Below are 20,162 nucleotides of genomic sequence, written 5' to 3'. Positions count from 1 at the left end.
TCAACTAAGACAGGGGAGGTTTAGGTTAGATATTAGAAGGAGGTTATTCACACAGAGGGTGCGTGATGCACTGGAACAGGTTGCCCAAGGAGGCTGTGGATTTGGAGGCATCCAAGGCCAGGCTGGATGTGGCTCTGGGCAGCCTGGTCTGCTGGTTGGCAACCCTGCACATAGCAGGGGGGTTGGTGGTCCTTTTTAACCCAGGCCATTCTGTGATTCTGTGATATTACCTTAACTTCAACAACATATATACTATAGGAATAGCTGAATTATTATTACATGAAAAGCATCTGTTGTCTTTTAATTACACAAAGGAGAAAGCTTCAGCTGTGACACTCAACACTAATAACCACTGCAATGTAAACAAAAATATATTTGCCAGTCCTTAAGAACAGAAAGCTATGTTCCTCACAAAAAAAAAAAAACAAAACAAAACAAAAGAACAACTTTTAGCATGCTTATGTTTAAAAAGTTTTAATTCTCCACCCTGGTACAAAAATACAGTACAATGTGATGGCAAGGCATTCACCAGAAAACATTCAAAGAATAAAAGGGAATTCCCCGTAATGCTTCAACATAACCCACCTTCACTTGATGAAACAATCAAAAGGTGAGTGCACAAGAAAGAAGTTCAATTTCTGCCCAGGGGCAAATAAAGATGAATCACACAGAATTCTACATAAAAATATGTTTGCAGAGCTCATGACTTCACATGCTACTTGAACATGGATGAAATTTTACTCTACTTGGCTTAGTGGCAGAATTCATGGTTTGGGAGGTGGCCCAGGAACATGCCCATTCATAGGAACCCCAGTAAAAACAATGGGATCACATAGTACGAGTGAGAAATGAGAGATCCACCCATGATTAAGTGTCAAAATGCTGGCTACTTCCAATTCTTACAATTATGCTGTTTGTCTTCAAATGAATGTTTTGTCCTACAAACCTCCCTTTTAATATCAAACATTAGTGGTTGCTCAAACACACTAATTGATGTGTTTGCCATTACCTGGTTGCAAATAACCATTATAGTACACACTGTCAGGCAGAGGAGGAGATAACACTGTATCTGATGCATGTGTGTGAACTCCAAACAGGGTTTAACTTAACATTATTGACAGGAGAATTACGTCCCTCCAGTGCATCTACATTCTTGGTCTGTTTAACTGTTTCCTTTGAGAGTACTGAAGTGATGGAAAACCATAACTGAGTGTTTTCCATTATAGTTCATCTCCCAGGTGTTTTTGTTTGAAAGCATCACCTGTTAGCTTCTCCTGGGCCTCCTTCATCCCTTGGATAACTGAAAGATCAGAGAGAAAGCAACTATTAATCTCAAAACAAAACTGTCAATGTGCCACACTAATGAAGATATTTTAAACCAACACTTACAGAATGCACATCTACAAAGCAACCTAAGGCAAAAAATAAACACCAAAAGCGAAAAAGCCCTGTGCTCTTCTCCCACCTCTTTGCGAGTTGCATGATTTTCCATGTGACAAAAGGAGAATGCTTAGGTTCTACAAACATTTTGTAGGTTTTAAAGTGGATCATAACTCTAAATATGGTTCCTCAAAGCACGAAGAGCCACTCACACATGCTGTAATTCACAGCTCCCTTACACTGTGAAGTATAATTTTTCTCCACTTAAAAACGAAGGTGCTGTCCTTCACTCAAGACACACCTACAGATCCATCTCACTAACAATGTACTTCAAGTTATTTCTCACATACCTTGATCAGCATTGGTATAGAAATACTTGTAGCTGGGGTTTCCTTTCTCATTTATGATTTCTGGGTGGACTTTTCCACTGGGATCTTTGAAAAAAAGAAATCAAACAGGAAATTTGGGTGGTAACAGTAAGAATGCAGTCCTGTGCGTGGGTTCAACAGCTGCAGATGTCTGATGTCTTACCCATGAAAAGGATTCTGGGAATGTAACCTCCATCAGGACTGAAGGCTTCATCCTTCGGCTCTTCATCATCCTACAAAAGCAAGACAGAAATGAGGCCATGTGTTAGCATGTAATGTAATGTAATGAAACACAGCACTTGTTTTAAAGAAACAAGCCTTCAGATTCCAGTTACCCTGAACAATTTACATCTTGAACAGACAACAGGTATTGCACTCTTTCCACTTTCAAATGAAATAAGGTAATTTCCCCTAAAGAAGTAAAATCTGTGAAATATCAGTGTGCATTAAACACCCTGCTTTGGTGCAGGAACGTCTGGTACATTATGAGAGAATGAATATAAATCCCCTCCCTGTGGCAACAGACAAACAACATTAAACTGTTAAAGAGGCAGCAGTGGAGAGTCAGGTTTATCAATGCAATTAAAGTAACTTCAGTGAAGAAAAATATTTTCAAAACAATTGGCTCTATCAATCAATCCTGCATATCTCCACTCAGGAGTGCAAGACTTAGGATATAGAAAAGAAACAGATTCAACCAGTTAAGCAGGATTCAAAATGCTTTATTACTAAGCAGTAATATAGGTACAAACAAAAGTGTGGCCTACCTCAAGGTTGACCATTACAAAATTATGAGCAAGTTCAGAGATCTCCTTAGACTCAGCGAACTTTGGCTTCAAAGCTAATTAAGAAAGAAAAAAATAAAGAGAGAAAGATATGGAAAGACAATGGAAAATATTTCAGGTTTTCAGGTAGGCAGAAAAATCTCTATTCCTCCCTCTAGAGAGCTGGTACTTTTCAGTGAGCATAGGGAAATGGAATGTATGCATCAAGTTGCTCAGGCCAGGCTCAGAACAGCAGAGCAGTGATCCCTGCTGAGCAGCCACACAGTGAAGCTTAACCATCAGCCATATGTCATCACTTTTGAACTAATGGAACAGAAACAAAAGCTTGCTGTAAACCACCATTTCTCAACCAGCCTGTTCATCTTAAGCCTAGTCGTAATGATCAGCATGTTCCTTTGCAATACTGAAAGAGACAAAGCCCAGCATTCTGAGAACCAGTGGCTGAAAGTAAGGCAATTTGCTCTTAACTCTCAATTCATTCATTTTCTACATTTTTTTTTCCAGCAAAGTACAGGAAAACTGCAGCCACTGTAGACATGCAGCTATTACTTGACTGGCATTAATAAAGGCTGGCTTTTGGCAGCACTATTAGCTGAAGTGGTGAGATACTACACTGCTCTGAACAAAATATAAATGCAGCTAAGCACATTTTGAATGCAAAGTTTACACTTGTCATGTTACACAATTTGCATGCAAAAGTTCACCAGGAATTTCATCAAGCTCCAGAATTAAATTCACTCACCTTTGCAAGCTCCACACCAAGATTTGTGGATGATAATCATAAGAGGCAAACCACTGCAAAATAAGGGGAAAGAAAGGAAAACATGTCAGATAGCTTACATGAAGCCTCTCAACTATAAGTTCTATTGTTTGTACATTTTGAGAGTCAAGGGCACTACAAAGGCTTAATATAATAGAAAATGCAGAGAGATTCTACTGTATTCTAAGGTTTTGCTGTCTTGCAAAAACTTTCCAATCTTAACAATGCATTAGAACAGTTCATTAGAAATGTCAATCACCAACCACTCCAGTAGAGAGGAGATTTTCCCTTTGGAAGGGTTGCTCTCATTTGTTCAGATTTGCATAGAAGCACAACTGGTCATGTGTTTCGTAAGGAATTAGCAGTGGTTAGCCACTCCAGCTACGTGAGAGATCTCAGGAGTGTTTTACACAGCTGCTCAACATAATCCACTGCATGACAGTCATCCATCAGCCCCTCTCCCCACTACTGTCTGCATGTTTCAGACACTTCCTGCTACTGCCTCCATGATCAAGATCCTCCTTTGAGCAATAATCACACACAGTAAACTGGCAAGCCCTTCAGCTTCCAGGCTAATGGCCTTTATCTTAGTAAGCTGAAATAAACCTGTGACAAGTTTGAGAACCGAGAAGGAAGGAGTCTGTGTGGAACTGAAGCCTAAATTAAGTGCAATGTAAAATGACAAAAGGTAGGAAGCTAACTTCAGTGAACACAGAAAGGTCATTTGTGAAGGACAATTCAGAGCACTGAGTGTTTCAGGTACACCATGGGAATGTTATTCATTCCTCTTCCCAAATAATTCATTTGACAGTCACTACCTTTACTACCTGGATGTTGATTTCATCACCTAATGTATGTTTTATTTAACCTTGTTCCGAAAAGCCTCTTAGCATTTCACCTTCTAGTCAAGCTTAACAAGTTTGAATTCTCTGAGCTCCTTGGTAATGTACTCAGGTTACTTCATGTGATTAGACAGAGACTTAAAACACAAAGAATTTCTCATATTTACTGCTGTAAGTGCTTGTGATTCAATTAATCCATCTTTACAGCTCTCAATATCTTGACTATTATACCTTTCACCTTAACAAGAAAAAAGTGACATACCTATAGGTGATTTTTATTGCTGTTGAGCACATCTAGTAGTACAACACTTCTCTTCACACTGGCAAAAGCTAACTAGTACAGTAAGTTCAAAAAGACTAAGAACAAGGAAATGGTTTCTCTTATCATGAAATCCCTTAAGCTATAGAAGAATATCCAAGGGAAGCTAGTGCTGTAGCTTCCAGAGCATTAAGAATAACCTAAAATCAGGTTCTTCTTTTAGCTGAAGATTGGTAAGGAAGGAAATCCCTACCAACATTAAGTTTCAGCCTTCAGAACCAGGAAAGGGCAGAGAGGAAGCAATAAACATTTACAGTAGTGCAACACAAGTCTGCCATTTGTAACTGAATGATATGCTGTCATCTTTACACAGGACTTTGTTTGCAGCAAGCAGCAAGAATACACATTTCCCTAGCAAAGCTCTTTTCACATCCGTGTCCCCGCCCTAACAATACTTTTTTCTTTTTTTTCTTCCCCTCTCCCCCCCCCCCATTTCTGGGAATTAAATGCTGAATTAAATCTGGAAAACAGACACTGTTTATCTTATCATCAAGGATCTTCATGTCAGAAGAGGTCAGAAGTAGCTGCAATTGGTATTGCACTGCACTATCGATTGATTTCCTATGCAGATTTTAAATGCAAGTGCTCAGTCTTACAATATAAACTCTTAGCCAGGATGAAATCACACAAGCTTTAGAGATACTGCACGTGCTTCCTCGGTTTTATTCTTTTTAACTGGAAAAGTAATGCTATTTACATAAAAATATTTCTGTAGTCATTTTCACATTCTGAAATGGCAATGTCCACTTAGCAACCAGTACATCAGATACATGGACAAATCACTGAAGCAACTCTTCTTGCCCCACTTACCATCTCCTCCCAGATAGCACCACACAAAAAAATGAAAGCAGACTCTGACACTTATTTGCATGAGGGATGAAGCATCCACCAGAATGTGAAACATATGGACAGGCCAGACATGTGGCACAGTAAAGACTGAAATCAGCTGAAGCTAAATACAAAAAATAATTACGCAGTCACAACCAGTGCAGACTTTGAGGACTGGCCAGAGCACACTGCCATCACACCGCATCCTCTCAAAACAAGCTCAAGAGCACTCATAAACAATTAGTGTTTTTAAAAGCTTTTAATGATGACCTTGCAAAAAAAAAGCCACAGCAAGTTGTTTCAATAAAACAGTTTAAGATTAAGACTGTTCCATCTAAGGCACATGTTTTATTGTTAAACTTGAAATGAGAGATTTAAGTTTCCTAAGCCAGCACCCTGCTTTTGTGCAGAGTTTGCAGATCTATCTGTTGGGTTCAATAGGATTTTGAAAAACAGTTATGTCCCAAAAATACAGCCTCTTCCAGTCCAGGAACTGAAGTCCCCCTCTGCAGTTTGATACATACGGAGGCAGCCTTGGAACAGCAGGCTTCTTATTCAAGAGACAGACATGGCAATGAGGAGGGCAGGAGTTCTCCTTATGTTCACCGCTTTGAAGCATTTATGCTCAGTCGCTACATTAGTATTGAGGTGCAGGTCTCCACAGGAGACTTCAGCTGTGTGGGGATGCAACAAGCAAACAAGACACGGGGAGAGTGCAGTAGAGAGGACAGGAAGATCCTACAGATCCTCTTAGGAGTACAGCTGCTCCAGCACCATGGTGCTGACTTTCTCAGCACTGTCATGGGCTGTGCTATGTGACACACACGTCACATAGTGTTGAGGTGCACGGCAGGAGGGCACGTTCCTACAGCTGCAAGCACTTCGGGACGGAAGGAGCCGCGCCTCACTGGATGCTGCGGCTCAGGTACTGCAGGAACATGCTGGCCAGCTGTGCCAAGTTCTCATCGCTGGGCTGCATCTTAGTGTAGCTGATGAACTGCCTGCGGAGCCGGCTCAGCTCGGCCAGGCTGACGGGCCGCGGCAGCACCAGCCCCTCCTCCACGCCGGGGACGCGCACCAGCTCTCCAGGCTGCGCCCCGCTCCTCTGGGCGGCCACGAGAGCGGCCACCACGTCCTGCGTGGCGCGGTCGAGGAGGTGCAGGAAGTCTCCGGACTGCAGGGGCTGGCTGCGCGTGGCGCGGTGCGGCGGCGGCGGGGCGCTCTCGAATAGAGCCGCGCGGATGTCGGCCAGCGGCAGCGGCTCCTCGCCGTGCACGGCGAACAGCGGCCGGTCCCAGCGGTTGCGCGGGTCCGGGGCCTCGAAGGGCGGCTCGGCGGGGCCGCCGCCGACGCAGTGCAGCAGGCAGCGCGCCGTGCCCGCCTGCCGCGCCGCGCAGTACAGCTCGTAGCGGATGCTCCGCAGCTCGTTGCTCGCGTCCACGATCACCACGTCGCGTCGGCTCAGCAGCCGCTCCACCTCGGCCCGCAGAGCCGCCCGGCCGCCCTCCCCCTCGGCCACGACGTGCGCCCGCCGCTCAGCTCCGCCCAGCGCGTCCCGCAGCTCGGCCGCACGCCGGCTCTTGCCGCTGCCCGGCGGCCCGCACAGCACCACCAGCGGCATCGCGCGCTCAGCGCCCCGGTGCCGCCATGCTGACCCGGAAGTGGCCGCCACCGCTTCCGCTCGGGCGGACCGTCGCTATGGCGACGCGGAGCGCCCCGGGCCTGCGCCGCAGCCCGCCCTCCCGGGGCTTCTGCGCAGAACCTCTCATCCTGCGTAACGCCTGCTTCCTCCGTGCCTATTGCTAACTCGGCTTCACCGCAAAGCAGAGGCAGAACTATTCCTGCGAAAACTGCGACTGTTTTCGTACAGACATATGGAATACGTGCCGCTTACAAATAAATATCCGCTTACAAGTGCTCATCAGACTGAGCAGTGCCCTGCATTCACGTGACAGCACCTTGGGCAGCCAGAGGTCTCCCGTCAATCAGTGCACAGTTACAAACACAAGAATTGATACACAGACAGCTTCATTTCTCATGTTCTGACACAAGAAGATTCTGAGAGAAATGTAAAAATGACTTTCTTTAAATCTTTTCACAGAGACAGTATTAGAGTTTCAACCAATAAAAGGTTCTACTTTAATGACTTATCAGTTTGTTCCTTAGTAACAAAGTATCTCACATCGAGGTCTCGCATCCATACGAGCACATCCATGCTGACAGATGCAGTGAGCACTGATGAGTTCAAGGGGACTGAGTAGCCTTTAAGCCTCAGTTTGTGGGTTTCTTCTTTGGAAACGTGACAGAACCTCAATCATTGAACTGAAGTGATTAAACACGGGTGATTCCTCAGCAACATTAAGAAAAAACTATTTATTTCTCTAATAAGCTGCAGGGATCTAAGCAGTCTCCTATACCTTTGTTAATAATTTGTATTTTCTGTGGTTAAATTTAGGATTGGTTAGCATTGGTACAGAATCTGGGTGAACTTTTAAAGCCTCTTTTCTGTATTCATAAGCAAGTAACATACCTGGCTGCTGCCTCTTTCTTCCCATCTTCTAGTGTTCTCCAGTGAATGTGATCTCCAAAACCTGCCAGAAAGGAGGTTTTAGAAATGCTGCATAGTTAACATATCATCAGAAGAAAACAACCCTCTGGAATATTTTCAGCTCATAACATATTCTTTTTTAAAAAGGAAATTATAATTGCAGTCCTCGAAAGACTTCTGTGAATACTTACAACCTACACAGTTTTATTGAGGAATCCCACTGAAATTAATTAACAAAAACAAATCACACACTCATGAATATTCACAGTTATGCAAAGGACAAAAAAAATTCCCCAAGCAAAGCTTAAAACTGAAATGCCTTCTAATTATTCCCTATTGTTTCTCAACCTATGAACATTTATTAACTGATTGATGACAAATTAAACATGTCACCATCTGGCTTCCTAAATCCTAGTGAATGGGAGCAAACATCAAATACACCTAGACCAATAAGTGATTATTAAATGCTTTAAAACTATTATGCTAAATATTACCACTGCTGATAACTGACATCAAAGACTAAGAAAGAACACTGCTATGCAGGTTTCTGAGTTTTGCAGTGACCGAACAACATGGGAAATACATATCCAATAAGCAGGCACCAAGTCTTGTTCTGTCAGCTAATATGCTAAGAACAGGAAAACAGAGACTGCCATTTTTTGGTCACCACCATCACATGAAGTGCTGAGATGGAGGAGATCTGAGATAAGGGAGCCTTCTCTGAAGAACTCCTCAGAGGTCCTGTTGCTGCAGTGACATGGGCTGTGCTGAAAGGCAAATCTCAGCCATGGCTTTCCCCTTCCCATAGCTGAGGGCTGGGATAACTTAGAGACATGGCACGGGCCGTATCCTCACCAAGGGGACAATCTGGGGAGCTGCAGCACAGGATTAGGAGCCACAAGCTGCCCAGTGCTGACACCATGGCAGGCAGTACCTCCAGTAAACACCTGTAGCAAAGAAACAGCGGAGAGTGGAGCAAAGCCCTGTGGTACCTTCCTTCAGCATCTGGCAAACTGCAGCTGCTGGCACAGTACTTTTATGACCTGTGCTTATCTCCCAGTACAAACTACTGTGAACACATATGACACAACACATCAAATATTTAGTCCAGCTACCAGCAAGGCATTGACGTCCAAGCTTGCATGGGCTGAGGGGAGCTGGAAGCCATAAGGCTAACAGGTCACATTTACTCAGAATACAGGCACGTCGGGTATTTCATTCAAAGGCCATCATGATGGAACAGGGACAATCCCCTGCTCGAAGAGCCTTGCCGGGTAGGCTGAAGGCACTCCGTGCAGCCCTGCAACGAACATCCGCCTTCAGGGCAACCCGCCCAGAGCGCGACCACCCCGGGTGAAGCCCGAAGGGATCCGAGCCGCTGCCCACGACAAGCCCATGAGGAGGGCAGGCCGGGCAGAGGAAAACCGTGCAGGGTGACCAGGAGTCGGCGGCGGGGCTGCTTCCGAGGGGCCAAATCTTCCCCAGCCGCGTGGGGCTGCGGCTCAGGGCGGCTCCGGCCCGGCCCCAAGAGCCCCAACCCGCCGAGTGACCCCGCGAGCCCTCACGGCAACGCCAGAAGCTGAGAGCAAAGCCCGAAGGAAACGTTTGCTGACCCTTTCCGAGCCCCTCGGCGGCGGCGGCGGCGGCGGCGATCAGCAGGCACAGGCAGAGGACGGAGGCTGCGGCGGGATGAGCCTTCATGGTGTCAGCGACGGGCCCTGGAGCTCGGAGAGGAGATCGCAGCAGCCCCAGGGATCTTTTTCCCTTTCCCTTTCCCTTTTTTTTTTTTTTTTTTTTTTTTTTAAAAGCCCAAGAAGTGACGCAAGGCGGATGTGGGCGGTGCCGCCAGGCCCTCCGGGGGCCGCCATGTCAACCGCGGAGCGGACTACAACTCCCAGCATGCACCGCGGCCCGGGCGCGCGCCGCTCCCGCCCCCGCCGCTATGCAAATACTGTCGGCGCCGCCGCCAATCCGTGGCTGGGGGCGGGCGGCTGAGTGCCGTCACGTGGCGCGAAGCTTCCTTTCTCTGTGCGGCGCTCTTTCCTTCCTCGGCCGCCATCTTGTTCTCACCGCGTGTTGGGCTGCGGAGGGGCCGCCGAATTCAGGTGAGAACGCCTCGCGCCCGCCGCCCGCGCACGGCCGCGAGGGGTCGGGCGGGCCGGCTGTGCCGGCTGTGCCGGCTGTGCGGCGCCGGGCTCCGTCTCGCTCCCGTGAGCCGGGCCCTGTTTGAGGCGCAGAGAACGGCGGTGAGGCCGTGCCCCGGGCTCGGAGCCGCAGCGTCCCGTGTCCGCGGGGCCTCGCCGTCCCGCTGCCGCTCAGATGTGCAGCCTTTGTCCTTCCCGCCCGCAGCGCCGTGCTGGAGCCCTCCGGCCCTCTGTCGCTCCGGCGCGGCGCGCCTGCCTTCGTCCTTCCGTCTCTGCGGCCTCTCGGGGCTGATCTCCTGCGGCAGAGGCGTTTTTCAGCTCATACCGAGCCTTCGTGTCTTCTGGCCTTTAAAGGTCGCGCTTGGCCCACGGCAGAGCCCGGATGAACTTGTTAGCCTTTGGGTTGGAGCGATGGCTGCCGGAGGTCCGAGCCGGTAATGTGGTGCTGTGTGAACCTCTTCGTTTTGGAGCAGCTCGTTAGCTGCAGGGGTCTGTGGTAGGTTTGTTGTTTGGGAGCAGTGCATCGGGGGCTCAGGGTGAGCCTCCCTTGGGCTCTGCTCAGCACAAAACCGCGTTCCTTGGGCGGTCCGTACCGGTTGTGCTGTGAGTCAGTAGCGAGGTGGGTCCGGCGGTGAGCTGACAGACTTAGACTTGGAGATTTACAACTGAGGCAACATCAAACAGAGCGTTGGTTTGCGTCATCGTGGTGCAGATGCTTCTTCCGCGGAGCTGCTTTGTGTTATTTACACGGTGTGTTCTTGTTTGTGTGTTTGCTTGTGTTATTTCAGTGATTTTTTTTTTCTTAATATTTTGGTAGTTAACTTTTATTTGTACCTCATTCTTTAGACACAACACTATGAATCAAGAAAAACTAGCCAAGCTTCAAGCTCAGGTCCGAATAGGAGGAAAGGTAAGAAAGCTACGAGAGCTGTACTTCTGTGATTGCATCTGTGGGCTCAGAGCCTTCTCATGAGAGGGCAGTTAAAGGCCTGAAAAAAGGATTTCTTCATGCAATGTGGCCCTGAAGTGGTCTGCATCTTACTACTACCTGAAAAGCAGCTTTATTTCACTTCACAGCTACTGAATGAGTAGTTCCAGTTCCAGGCTCATTCTAAATCAGCGACCGGTTGTGACCGGTGAATGCTCAGCTGAAGCTTACCTGTTGCTTGTTTGAGCTCTTTCTCTTCTGCATGTTGGGAAGTTTTTTCTCTAGTATCAGCTCCAGGGTTTATCTGACTGTGCACTGAGCTCCTTCTTTTATCTGTGCCAGCCAGTATGTAATATGACAAAGCATATGGACAATTCCATGTGAGTATTCATTTCCCAACAGTAGACAGGGGTCTGGGGGAGCTTGCAAATGAGAATTGTAGAATTGCTGTCTTTGGGGCAGTTTAAAAATGTGAACTGCTTACTTAGAAAAGCGTGGATTTTTAGATTTGATTCATCTTGTCTGAAATGAAGTTTTCAGACAGCATTTTTATATGCTGCTTATACGTTAATATTTTTATAATTCAGCTTTGGGGAAAAAGAAATACTATTGCTGTGCTTGTTCTATCTTTTACACTTGAGAAAAATCTAAAGATTGGGACTGGCAGCTAAAACTGTAAGTAAAGGAAGTTGAGAAGTATTTTCTGCTACAGAGCATTACTACAGCTCAAAAAAGAGATGTTGCTGAATGTGAAGTGACTAAATTGAAAGTGAATTGAAAGAGGCTGTTCTCTTGATTCTTTTTCAGGGAACAGCTCGCAGAAAGAAGAAGGTGGTGCACAGAACAGCTACAGCTGATGACAAAAAACTTCAGAGTTCACTCAAAAAACTGGCAGTAAATAACATTGCTGGCATTGAGGAGGTATAGTGATACTGTATCCTGTGTGAAATTAAATTCACTGTGGTGATTTGGTGGTGTTTTTCTTACTTTCATTTTCTTTTTCAGACTTCAAATGTCTGATTATGTACAGGTGAAGTTACTTGATTTTATTTAAATTTGTCTCATTTACATTAATGTGCACATATCTAGAAAGAGAAGGGAAAAGGTTGTACTGTCCAGAAAGCAAGCACAGGAGATAGTGAGCTGCTTGTCATACGTGCCTTTTGTGTTAATTGCAGAACAAAAGAGCTCTTGATTCTTAACCTCTTGAACTGAAATGACCAAATTTTAACAGTAGGGCAGTGAGTGTGTATTTATTGCACAAGCACACGCAGTTTTTATGTGCTGCAGAACATGAAGGAGGGAATCAACAACCCTGGAATAGGAACTTACAAGTCCATGTTACCGAAACTGGATGCTCTTACTTTGTGAAAGTAAAACCAGAATTGTTTCTGGTAGAGACAGGAGGCTGGTGTTTCTTACGGTACTGGCAAAACTCTACAGAAGCAGCTTCTGTTGGAATGGAAGGCTTCAGGTATTCCGTACCATTTTTGCGTGTATTAGTTTTTCAGGATAAAATAAGAAGTGGAGTACAAAACTCTTTCCAAAATGCTTTAGAGACTGGGATGCTTATATGTGGGAGGAGGTGTTCCTTCATACTGAGCTCCATATTACAGCACTGCTTGGTTGAAAAAGCATAATATTTAATCTGTGATTAATTAAAGCAGGGTTACAAGGTGACCCATAGGTCTCTGTGCACTCTGAAGGCAAATGCAGATTCAGTAGAAGCCTGGGTTGCCTGAAAGCCTTCATACCATTGCTGCAGAAACACTTTTAAATTTGTCTGTTACTGGAGTATGCTGTGTTAGAAGCTGTGCAGACAGTCTTTGTTCTTTTTGTCCCCCCCCAGAGCATAAAACCTTCATTCAGGCACAGTTAAGACTTAAAAATGTGTTGACACGGAGGAAGACTGTTCGAAATTCTTTAACCTTGACAACCTGGTACCTAATTACAGTACACTGCTGTATTACTCAGGTAGACTCAAATTGGCATAAATACATAGAAGCTGAAGAGGATTGTAATGTGGAGTCAAACATAGGCAGAGAATTTTGTGATTTGTTTTGAAGAGACTTCTGAGCATGACTGGGCTTAAAGCATTCATCGCTTCCCCTTAGCTACGTAGGAAAGAGATGCACCTTTTCTCCAAGTAAGAAAAAGCTCTGATCAAATCATATTTTGAACCTTGAAAATTGATAACTTCCATGTTTTAGATGTATTCTTCAGTTGGCAAATTTGTTTTCTCTCTGTAACCTCACAAAAAAACCCTCACCTAATAAACTCAAAATTCAGAAGTGTTATTAACAGATTGCATCTGTTTGTATAAGTAAGCTCTATTCTTTTTTGCTCATAACCATAGCTCAGTCATGCCCAGAAAAAAAAAAAAAAAAAAAAAAAAACTTCAATCTCTGTTAACTTAAAAAAAGGCAAAATAAAACCTGCTAAAAGGTATCAGTATGAGCTTCAATAGCAGGAGCTAAGCAGGCAGCTGTGCTGGCTGTAAACTTAATCCCTGGTGATTCAGAATGCCAGGCAGGGGAGCAGTGTCATTGTATGTTGTGCTTAGGCTCAAAAGGGTCATCATAGAATTACTGGGAGAGCACAGAAGCCAGTTTGAGTGCAGCTAATTTACAAATCTGCAGTGCTGTAAGAGATAAGTGAGGGCAAAATCTCAGTGTTGGGCATTTTCAGCAAGTAGGCCAGGTTGTGAGTCTTAGGCTTTTGCCAGTTCTGCTGCAGAAACAGTGATGTTTTCCTGAGAGGTGACACAAATAGCTGGGAATGGCAGTGTCTTCAACTGCTGTGTCAAGGCTTTTCTGTTACTGCTTTTAGTGTGTAAAGAGTTACCACAGAGCTGGTTTTCCTTCTGAGGCATACCTGATAGTAACTAGTTTATGCCTTCAAGGCTAATAGCCTCTTTATTTTACCTTAATCAAAAACATACCTAGGTTGTATGATAACACATAAGCCTTGTATATTATCACTCTACTGTAGAGATATCTGTATTTCTCTAAAGCAGCCATACCTGTTAATTCAGCCTTTTCATACACTATATCTGAGCCACCTCCCCCATCCCTTCTAACTTTTTTTCCTTCTGATTCAGGTAATGCTAATTCTTGGCTCTGTACTCATGGTTATAATTATTACCTATGCTTTTGTAGTTTCTTTAGTTTTAATATTTAAATCTAATTTTGAAATGATAATTTATCACACTTTTCTTCAACAACACTTTGGTCAATGTTGCTCTTCATGTATTTGAACAGGTGAACATGATAAAAGATGATGGAACAGTTATTCACTTCAACAACCCCAAGGTTCAGGCATCCCTCTCTGCTAACACTTTTGCAATTACTGGTCATGCAGAGGCTAAACCGATCACAGAGATGCTTCCAGGCATCTTAAGCCAGCTTGGTGCTGACAGCTTAACAAGCCTCAGGAAGTTAGCTGAACAATTCCCAAGACAAGGTAGGTCTTAGTGGAATCTTTCACTGATGATCAAAAGAGAAAATGCGGTCTTAAAATATTGACCCAAATTTAATAGCACGTCACTTAAAAATGTGTTTACTTGTATTAACCTCTGTTGTGGAAATACAATGGAAGGAAACATCTATTTATTTTCCCCAAGATTCTACATAGGCTGACCTTGGCTTAAAAATAAGACTTAAAAAAGAAATCTGCTCGGTCAGGTGTGCAGTAACTCCATGTGCACAGCTGTGTGTGACAGAATAGTTAAAAAAAAACAAGTAGAAGTTCTTACCTAGAAAATCTCAACAGGTTTTGTTTGTCAAAGTACTGATTCTGTTTTCTTTTATGAAATGTTTCTGTTGCATACTGTATTGGATGGTATTATTAGGTTAAAGAAAATGCCTTTGATTGATTGAGAAAAGATGGATCATCATAATCATATTTTATTATGACCTCAGTACCAGTAGTTCTTTACTATGGCAGGAAGCCAGCTTTTAATTAGGTGGAGCAATGAGAAGAAATACTTCAAGTTCTTGCATTTCAGATGACTTCTAGCATGGTCCAAGTCCGTGACTTACAGAAGAGTAGGTTTCACATAGGACCCTTGATGCGGAGATGCTTATTCCACACTTGAATCATATGATATGATGGTGTCATATCATGGTGTCATGTTTTTATGGTGTCACTGCATCAGTGGACGAGGGAAGAGCCACTGATGTCACCTATCTGGACTTCAGGATGGCTTTTGACATGCTACCCCACACCATCCTTCTCTCCAAGTGGGGAAGAGAGAGATTTGATGGGCGCACTGTTCAGTGGATGAAGAAGTGGCTGCAGGATTGGGTCCAGAGAGTGGTGGTCAGTAGCTGCATGTCTGGGTGGAGATGGGCAATCAGTGTTGTCCCACAGGGCTTAGTGCTGGAACTGATTCTTTTTCTGTCTTCATCAGTGGCACTGATGGGGTCGGTGGGTTTAGGTGCCTTCAGCAAGTTTGCTGATGACACCAAGCTGTGGGGTGCAGTCAGCTTGCCAGGGGGAGGAGATGCCATCCAGAGGGACCCACACAGGCCTGAGCAGTGGGTTCAGGTGAACCTCATGGGGTTCAACAAATCTAAAAGCAGGATCTTGCATCTGGGTTGAGGCAACCCTTGCTACTGATACAAGCCGGGGTATGAAAGGATTGAGTGCAGCCCTGCTGAAAAAGATCTAGGAATACTAAGGGATGGGAAGGTGGACACAAGCCAGCAGTGTGCCCTTGCAGCCCAGAAAACCAGCCATCAAAAGATGCAGCCAGCAGGGTGAGGGGGGTGATCCTGCCCCTCTACTCTGTGCTGGTGTGTCCTTACCTGCAGGACTGCATCCAGATGTGGAATCCTCAGTTCAGGAGAGACACAGACCTGTTAGAGTACATCTAGAGGAGGACCACAAAAATGATGCATAGAATGGAGCACCTCTCCTATGAGGGCAGGCTGAGAGAGCTGGGACTGTGCAGCCTGGAGAAGAGAAAGCTGCAGGGTGACCTGATAATGGCCTGTCAGTATCTAAAGGGGAGCTACAGGAAAGAAGGGGGCGGACTGTTTAGCAGGGTCTGTGATGACAGAATAAGGGGAAATGGTTTCAAGCTTATAGAGGGTAGGTTTAGGTTGGGTATAATAAAAATATCTTCTGCCGTGAGGATGGTGAGGCGCTGTAACAGGTTACCCAGTGGTTTGGTTGATGCCCTGTCTCTAGAGACTTTGAGGGCAAGGCTGTATCAGGCCTGATCTAGCTGTGGTGTCCCTGTTCGTTGCAGGGGAGTTGGACTAGGTGACCTTTAAAGGTCTCTTTCAGCTGTAAGGATTTTTTTTATTCTGTAAGCTGGTCCCAGATGGGTTTAACATGATCATTGCGTTAAAACGTGTGGCTTCATTTAGAAGATACAGTCACTGCTGACTTTTGTCATTTGATCTTTTGTTAGCTCTGCATTAATACTGCTAAGTGTTTGAAAATGGCTGTGTTAATGTTCACAAATGGATCTTTTGGTCATACTGATTACTCTTGATCTCCCAATCGCCTGCATGTCTGTATCTAATGGGGTGAGCGGTATGGAGGGGATTGCCTCCTGTTTTCATCAGAATATTGTCTTGTTGTGTGGTTGTCCCTAATCTTGTATGATGAGAACTCAGCACCAGGTTTCTTTTTATAGTGTTGGACAGTAAAGCACCAAAATCTGAAGATATTGATGAAGAAGATGATGATGTCCCAGGTAAGCACATCCACTTATATGTCCATTTAATGTACAGATACTTAATTCACACATTTAAATACCTGGCTCTTGAGGTAATTGTTCCTCTCAATTGCTAAGAGAGGCTTAATATGCTGGGCAGCATTGAAACAGTGATGATTCTGGATTCTAGCTTTTGAAAATAGTTTGCCTTGCTGGAATTACTGAATTCTTAGTTTAAAATACAGGGAGGCTGAATGGGTGAGCAAAATATCTGAATAAGATTTTAGGTCTGGAAAATAAAATATCTGTAAAAAGATGTACTTGGTGTAGTGTTCAGAGCATTGTTTTAAGTCATTTTGGGGTGGGACCTTTATTTCTGCAGTAGAAGTAATTAACCTTGCCAATGTCTTAGCTTGTTGAGAAACTTTCATTCCAAGTTGTTGGTTGTTAACTGTATCAGTTACCACTTTACGTGCATCAGTGTATTAGCCAAAAAAATACACAAATCAATGACCCAGATTTTCAGGTCTGGCCGTGGGTTTGAGTTTGCATAAAATACACAGGCCTCTTCCAAGCTATCTCCTTCTGGTTAAGCAGTCACTTATTGTTGCACTCGAGGTATTTAAGCTGGTGGCTCAAGACTCAACTGCGTTTAGGAGAGCACCTCTGAAAGTCTGTCTTCATGTTGGAAGCTCCACTCTGAGTGTTCCTTTGCTTCTTTGCATATATTAAACAAATCCTGTTTTTTTTAAAGCTATTTCAAATCCCACTTAAAAAAAAAAAAAAAAAAAAAAGAAAACTATGCACATGAATATCTAGTTAAGAACTGCCTAACATTTCATATGGTAAATGCATTTTCATTAAACTGAAGCTGTTGTTTCTGGGCATCACTATATTAAATATCTTCATCTCTTTCAGATCTCGTAGAAAACTTTGATGAAGCATCAAAGAATGAAGCTAACTAAATCATTAATAGTTCTGGAAGCTGGCATGGACTAGATTTAAGAAATCAGCTATGTGGTTCCAAAGTTTTAAAGAAACAGAGAACATCATCTGTTAATAGTTCAGTAATATAAATATTTTGTATTTTTATGATACTGTTTGTTCAGCATTTTCTGTCAGTTGATTTTGCATTTTGCACTTACTCCCAGGATCTACTCTTTTGGTCAAAACAAAAATGTCAGTGCAGTTTGAGGGGTGTGTGCATGTGCGTGTGTATGTGTGTGGGTGTACATATAGTGGAGAACAAATTGGAGAACACTTCTATTTAACCAACTTCCCTTTTCTTTCAAAAGAAGAAATAAAATGAATCTTCAGCATGGTTACTTTTGATTATCACCAAATAGGACACAGAGAGTAGAGTTAAAAGCTTTGTCCACGTTTTGTGACCTGAAGGCATTACACCGTTCAAAATTTGGGTTTAAGAGATCTCTCACCCATGTTGAATGTATGCAGTCTTTGTTATTAACTTTATGTTGATGCCCACGTGTTACCTTTGACAAGATATTTTATCAGCTTGTTTGGTACAGTAATCTTCCAAAAGAGGAATCTTGGTCTCAGCAAAGTGATCTTTTTTTCTCCTTATTTCCTTACTTTTTGAGACAAGCTGATGTTTAACTCCTTTCACACAGACTTAGCAATGTGTTCTCCCTGTGAACATGTAGGGTATATTAGGTCAAAATGACAACAAACCCTTTGGTTTTCTACCATCAGGTCACTTAGAAAACTTAGAGGTCTAGTTGGTAACAGTCCAGTGCACCAGTTTTGCACAGTGACAGATTTTTTGCTTGAATTCCTTCAGGCTGTTCTCTTGGCATGACTGCATTTACTAGCAGCTGATGATCCGGTGTCACTCTTACGGCACTAGAAATTAAATGCACCATGTGAGCAATGTTCAAGGTGGGAAGAAGTTGTTGACATCTTGCCTTGCCTCCTGCTGGGCAGTTTGTGCAATGACTAGCTCTAAAGGGACTTTTTTTTTATTGCCTGTATTTTACCCTTGCCTATAACCTACCTCTAGGTTTGGTGTCATCTATTTTAGTAGCTTACTAAAACCCACAAATGCTCCTCAGGCATAAAGAGGACATTGGGAGGTACCGCTGGTACAGTGCAGTATTTATGACCTTCCTTTAAAATGCTTAATGTGAACCTGATTTCTCAGAAGCTCTTTCAAGGTTCTTGATGTTATGTGCATTGCAGTATAGTTAGACATCATTGTAACCTGTGTCAGGGGCAGCTGTGGCTTAAGAAAGCCATTTTTTCTCCTCTACTTTTGTCACTTAACTATAGCTTAATTGGAACATATCAGCTTTTTTTATGTAGACTCATATGCTATAGAACTGTAACAGTACAAAGTAAACAGTCAATGAGTCTGGTGGCATCGTGACAAAACCATGAAAGCAGAGCTGAAGTGGCTTGTCATCTGAACTCATTTTATAGATCTTGTTCATTTTTTTTTGTTATATTTTATATACTACATGGATCTTGCTACAAAATAAATCTGCAGTACGGAAGAGGAGGTGTTCCCTCTTGTGCATTGTCTGTTCCCACCAGCAGTAGCTGAGGGGCAGTGAGTGGATGCAGCCACTGTTTTACAGTGATGCACCCTTGCTGACAGCTACTGAGGAAGATGCATGCAGGATTAGGGAAGATTGTGCTAGAGCTTTAGGATTTCACGCTTTCATGTACCCACACTCCTGTTTTCCCTGTGGTGTTGAATGAAACTTTGGTTCGTCGTATGGCTAATCTTGATCAGCTGCAGATTCTTCTGTTTATAAGGAAGAGATTTCTTCATTAATGTGTGCACAGGCACACTGGGTTGCCTTTTGCTGCTTTTGAAAGCTCAAAGCAAACGAAGGATACTAGGAAACACGTGGTGTTCTGCCATTTGCTTAAGGGGCGTGAGTGGAGAACATTTCAAAGTAGCAATTGTACTGAGTTTGTGTATGAGACATCCCTCTTGCTCCAAATACTAATCAGACACTGAACATTTTTGCTCCACAGTTTCTGATGCGGCAAGTATATGGAAAGTAATTTTGTGAGAGATTAAGAGTAAGTGATGGATTCAGTGAACTTGTATAGTTTAACTTCCTAATTCTTACAGAATGCTCGTTTAATTTTTGTTCTTGGTCATGACAACTTACACGTTAAACCACCGTTCTTTCCTGTGTTTGACAACCAGTAAACTAACTAAATATGCTAGCTTATGTCGTTATCAGTTTTCTCACTGTACCTGAAAACAGTCAACCACTTATGATTTGCTGCTGGAAATACTAGAGCTTATCAATCATTAAACTGATTTTAATTAAAAGTAACTCATCAAGGCTCTTGTGGGAAAAGCTATTTTTCTTCATATTTATTCATGGTATTACTCAAACAGTGTTTGTAAATTCAGGTGGAACGTAGAGTTAACAACAGTTTGTGTTGCTGCAGTGAAAACTCCACAATGAGGTGGGCAGATGGTGCATCAAAATATTCTTTGCTTGGTTTGGAGCTTTGTAACCACTGTAGTTCTGTAGTGAGTTTGCTCACTACTTAAGCACTGACATAAAAAAGGTAATGATGAAAGTTACTGACATATTAAAAATCTTGG

General features: G+C 43.7%; 3 protein-coding genes across 5 annotated transcripts; 1 reads left to right on the top strand and 2 right to left on the bottom strand.

Moving 5' to 3' along the window:
• Positions 1-1,220: 1,220 nt before the first annotated feature.
• TXNDC12 (thioredoxin domain containing 12) lies at positions 1,221-9,531 on the bottom strand (the record flags this gene model as incomplete). Its single annotated transcript, XM_079535536.1, has 7 exons — positions 1,221-1,300; positions 1,731-1,814; positions 1,912-1,981; positions 2,516-2,589; positions 3,276-3,328; positions 7,813-7,873; positions 9,444-9,531. The coding sequence occupies 7 exons, from the start codon at positions 9,529-9,531 to the stop codon at positions 1,221-1,223; spliced, it is 510 nt and encodes a 169-aa protein (XP_079391662.1).
• Positions 6,187-6,903, bottom strand: KTI12 (KTI12 chromatin associated homolog; the record flags this gene model as incomplete). Its single annotated transcript, XM_079535425.1, has 1 exon — positions 6,187-6,903. The coding sequence occupies one exon, from the start codon at positions 6,901-6,903 to the stop codon at positions 6,187-6,189; it is 717 nt and encodes a 238-aa protein (XP_079391551.1).
• A 300-nt stretch (positions 9,532-9,831) lies between the features above and the next one.
• Positions 9,832-17,535, top strand: BTF3L4 (basic transcription factor 3 like 4; the record flags this gene model as incomplete). Of its 3 annotated transcripts, none has more annotated exons than XM_079536488.1 (6): positions 9,832-9,935; positions 10,821-10,884; positions 11,710-11,823; positions 14,163-14,364; positions 16,550-16,609; positions 17,489-17,535. In XM_079536488.1, the coding sequence occupies 5 exons, from the start codon at positions 10,831-10,833 to the stop codon at positions 17,533-17,535; spliced, it is 477 nt and encodes a 158-aa protein (XP_079392614.1). The 3 variants fall into 3 exon arrangements, with proteins under 3 accessions (XP_079392614.1, XP_079392615.1, XP_079392613.1); XM_079536489.1 differs by having other exon boundaries at positions 9,834-9,905; positions 10,792-10,884; XM_079536487.1 differs by lacking the exons at positions 9,832-9,935; positions 16,550-16,609 and having other exon boundaries at positions 10,831-10,884.
• Between the last annotated feature and the right edge of the window lie 2,627 nt (positions 17,536-20,162).

This window comes from Tetrao urogallus (genome assembly GCF_951394365.1).
Source record: "Tetrao urogallus genome assembly, chromosome: 5".
NCBI lineage: Eukaryota > Metazoa > Chordata > Aves > Galliformes > Phasianidae > Tetrao > Tetrao urogallus.
This window is presented reverse-complemented; position numbering and strand designations above follow the sequence as displayed.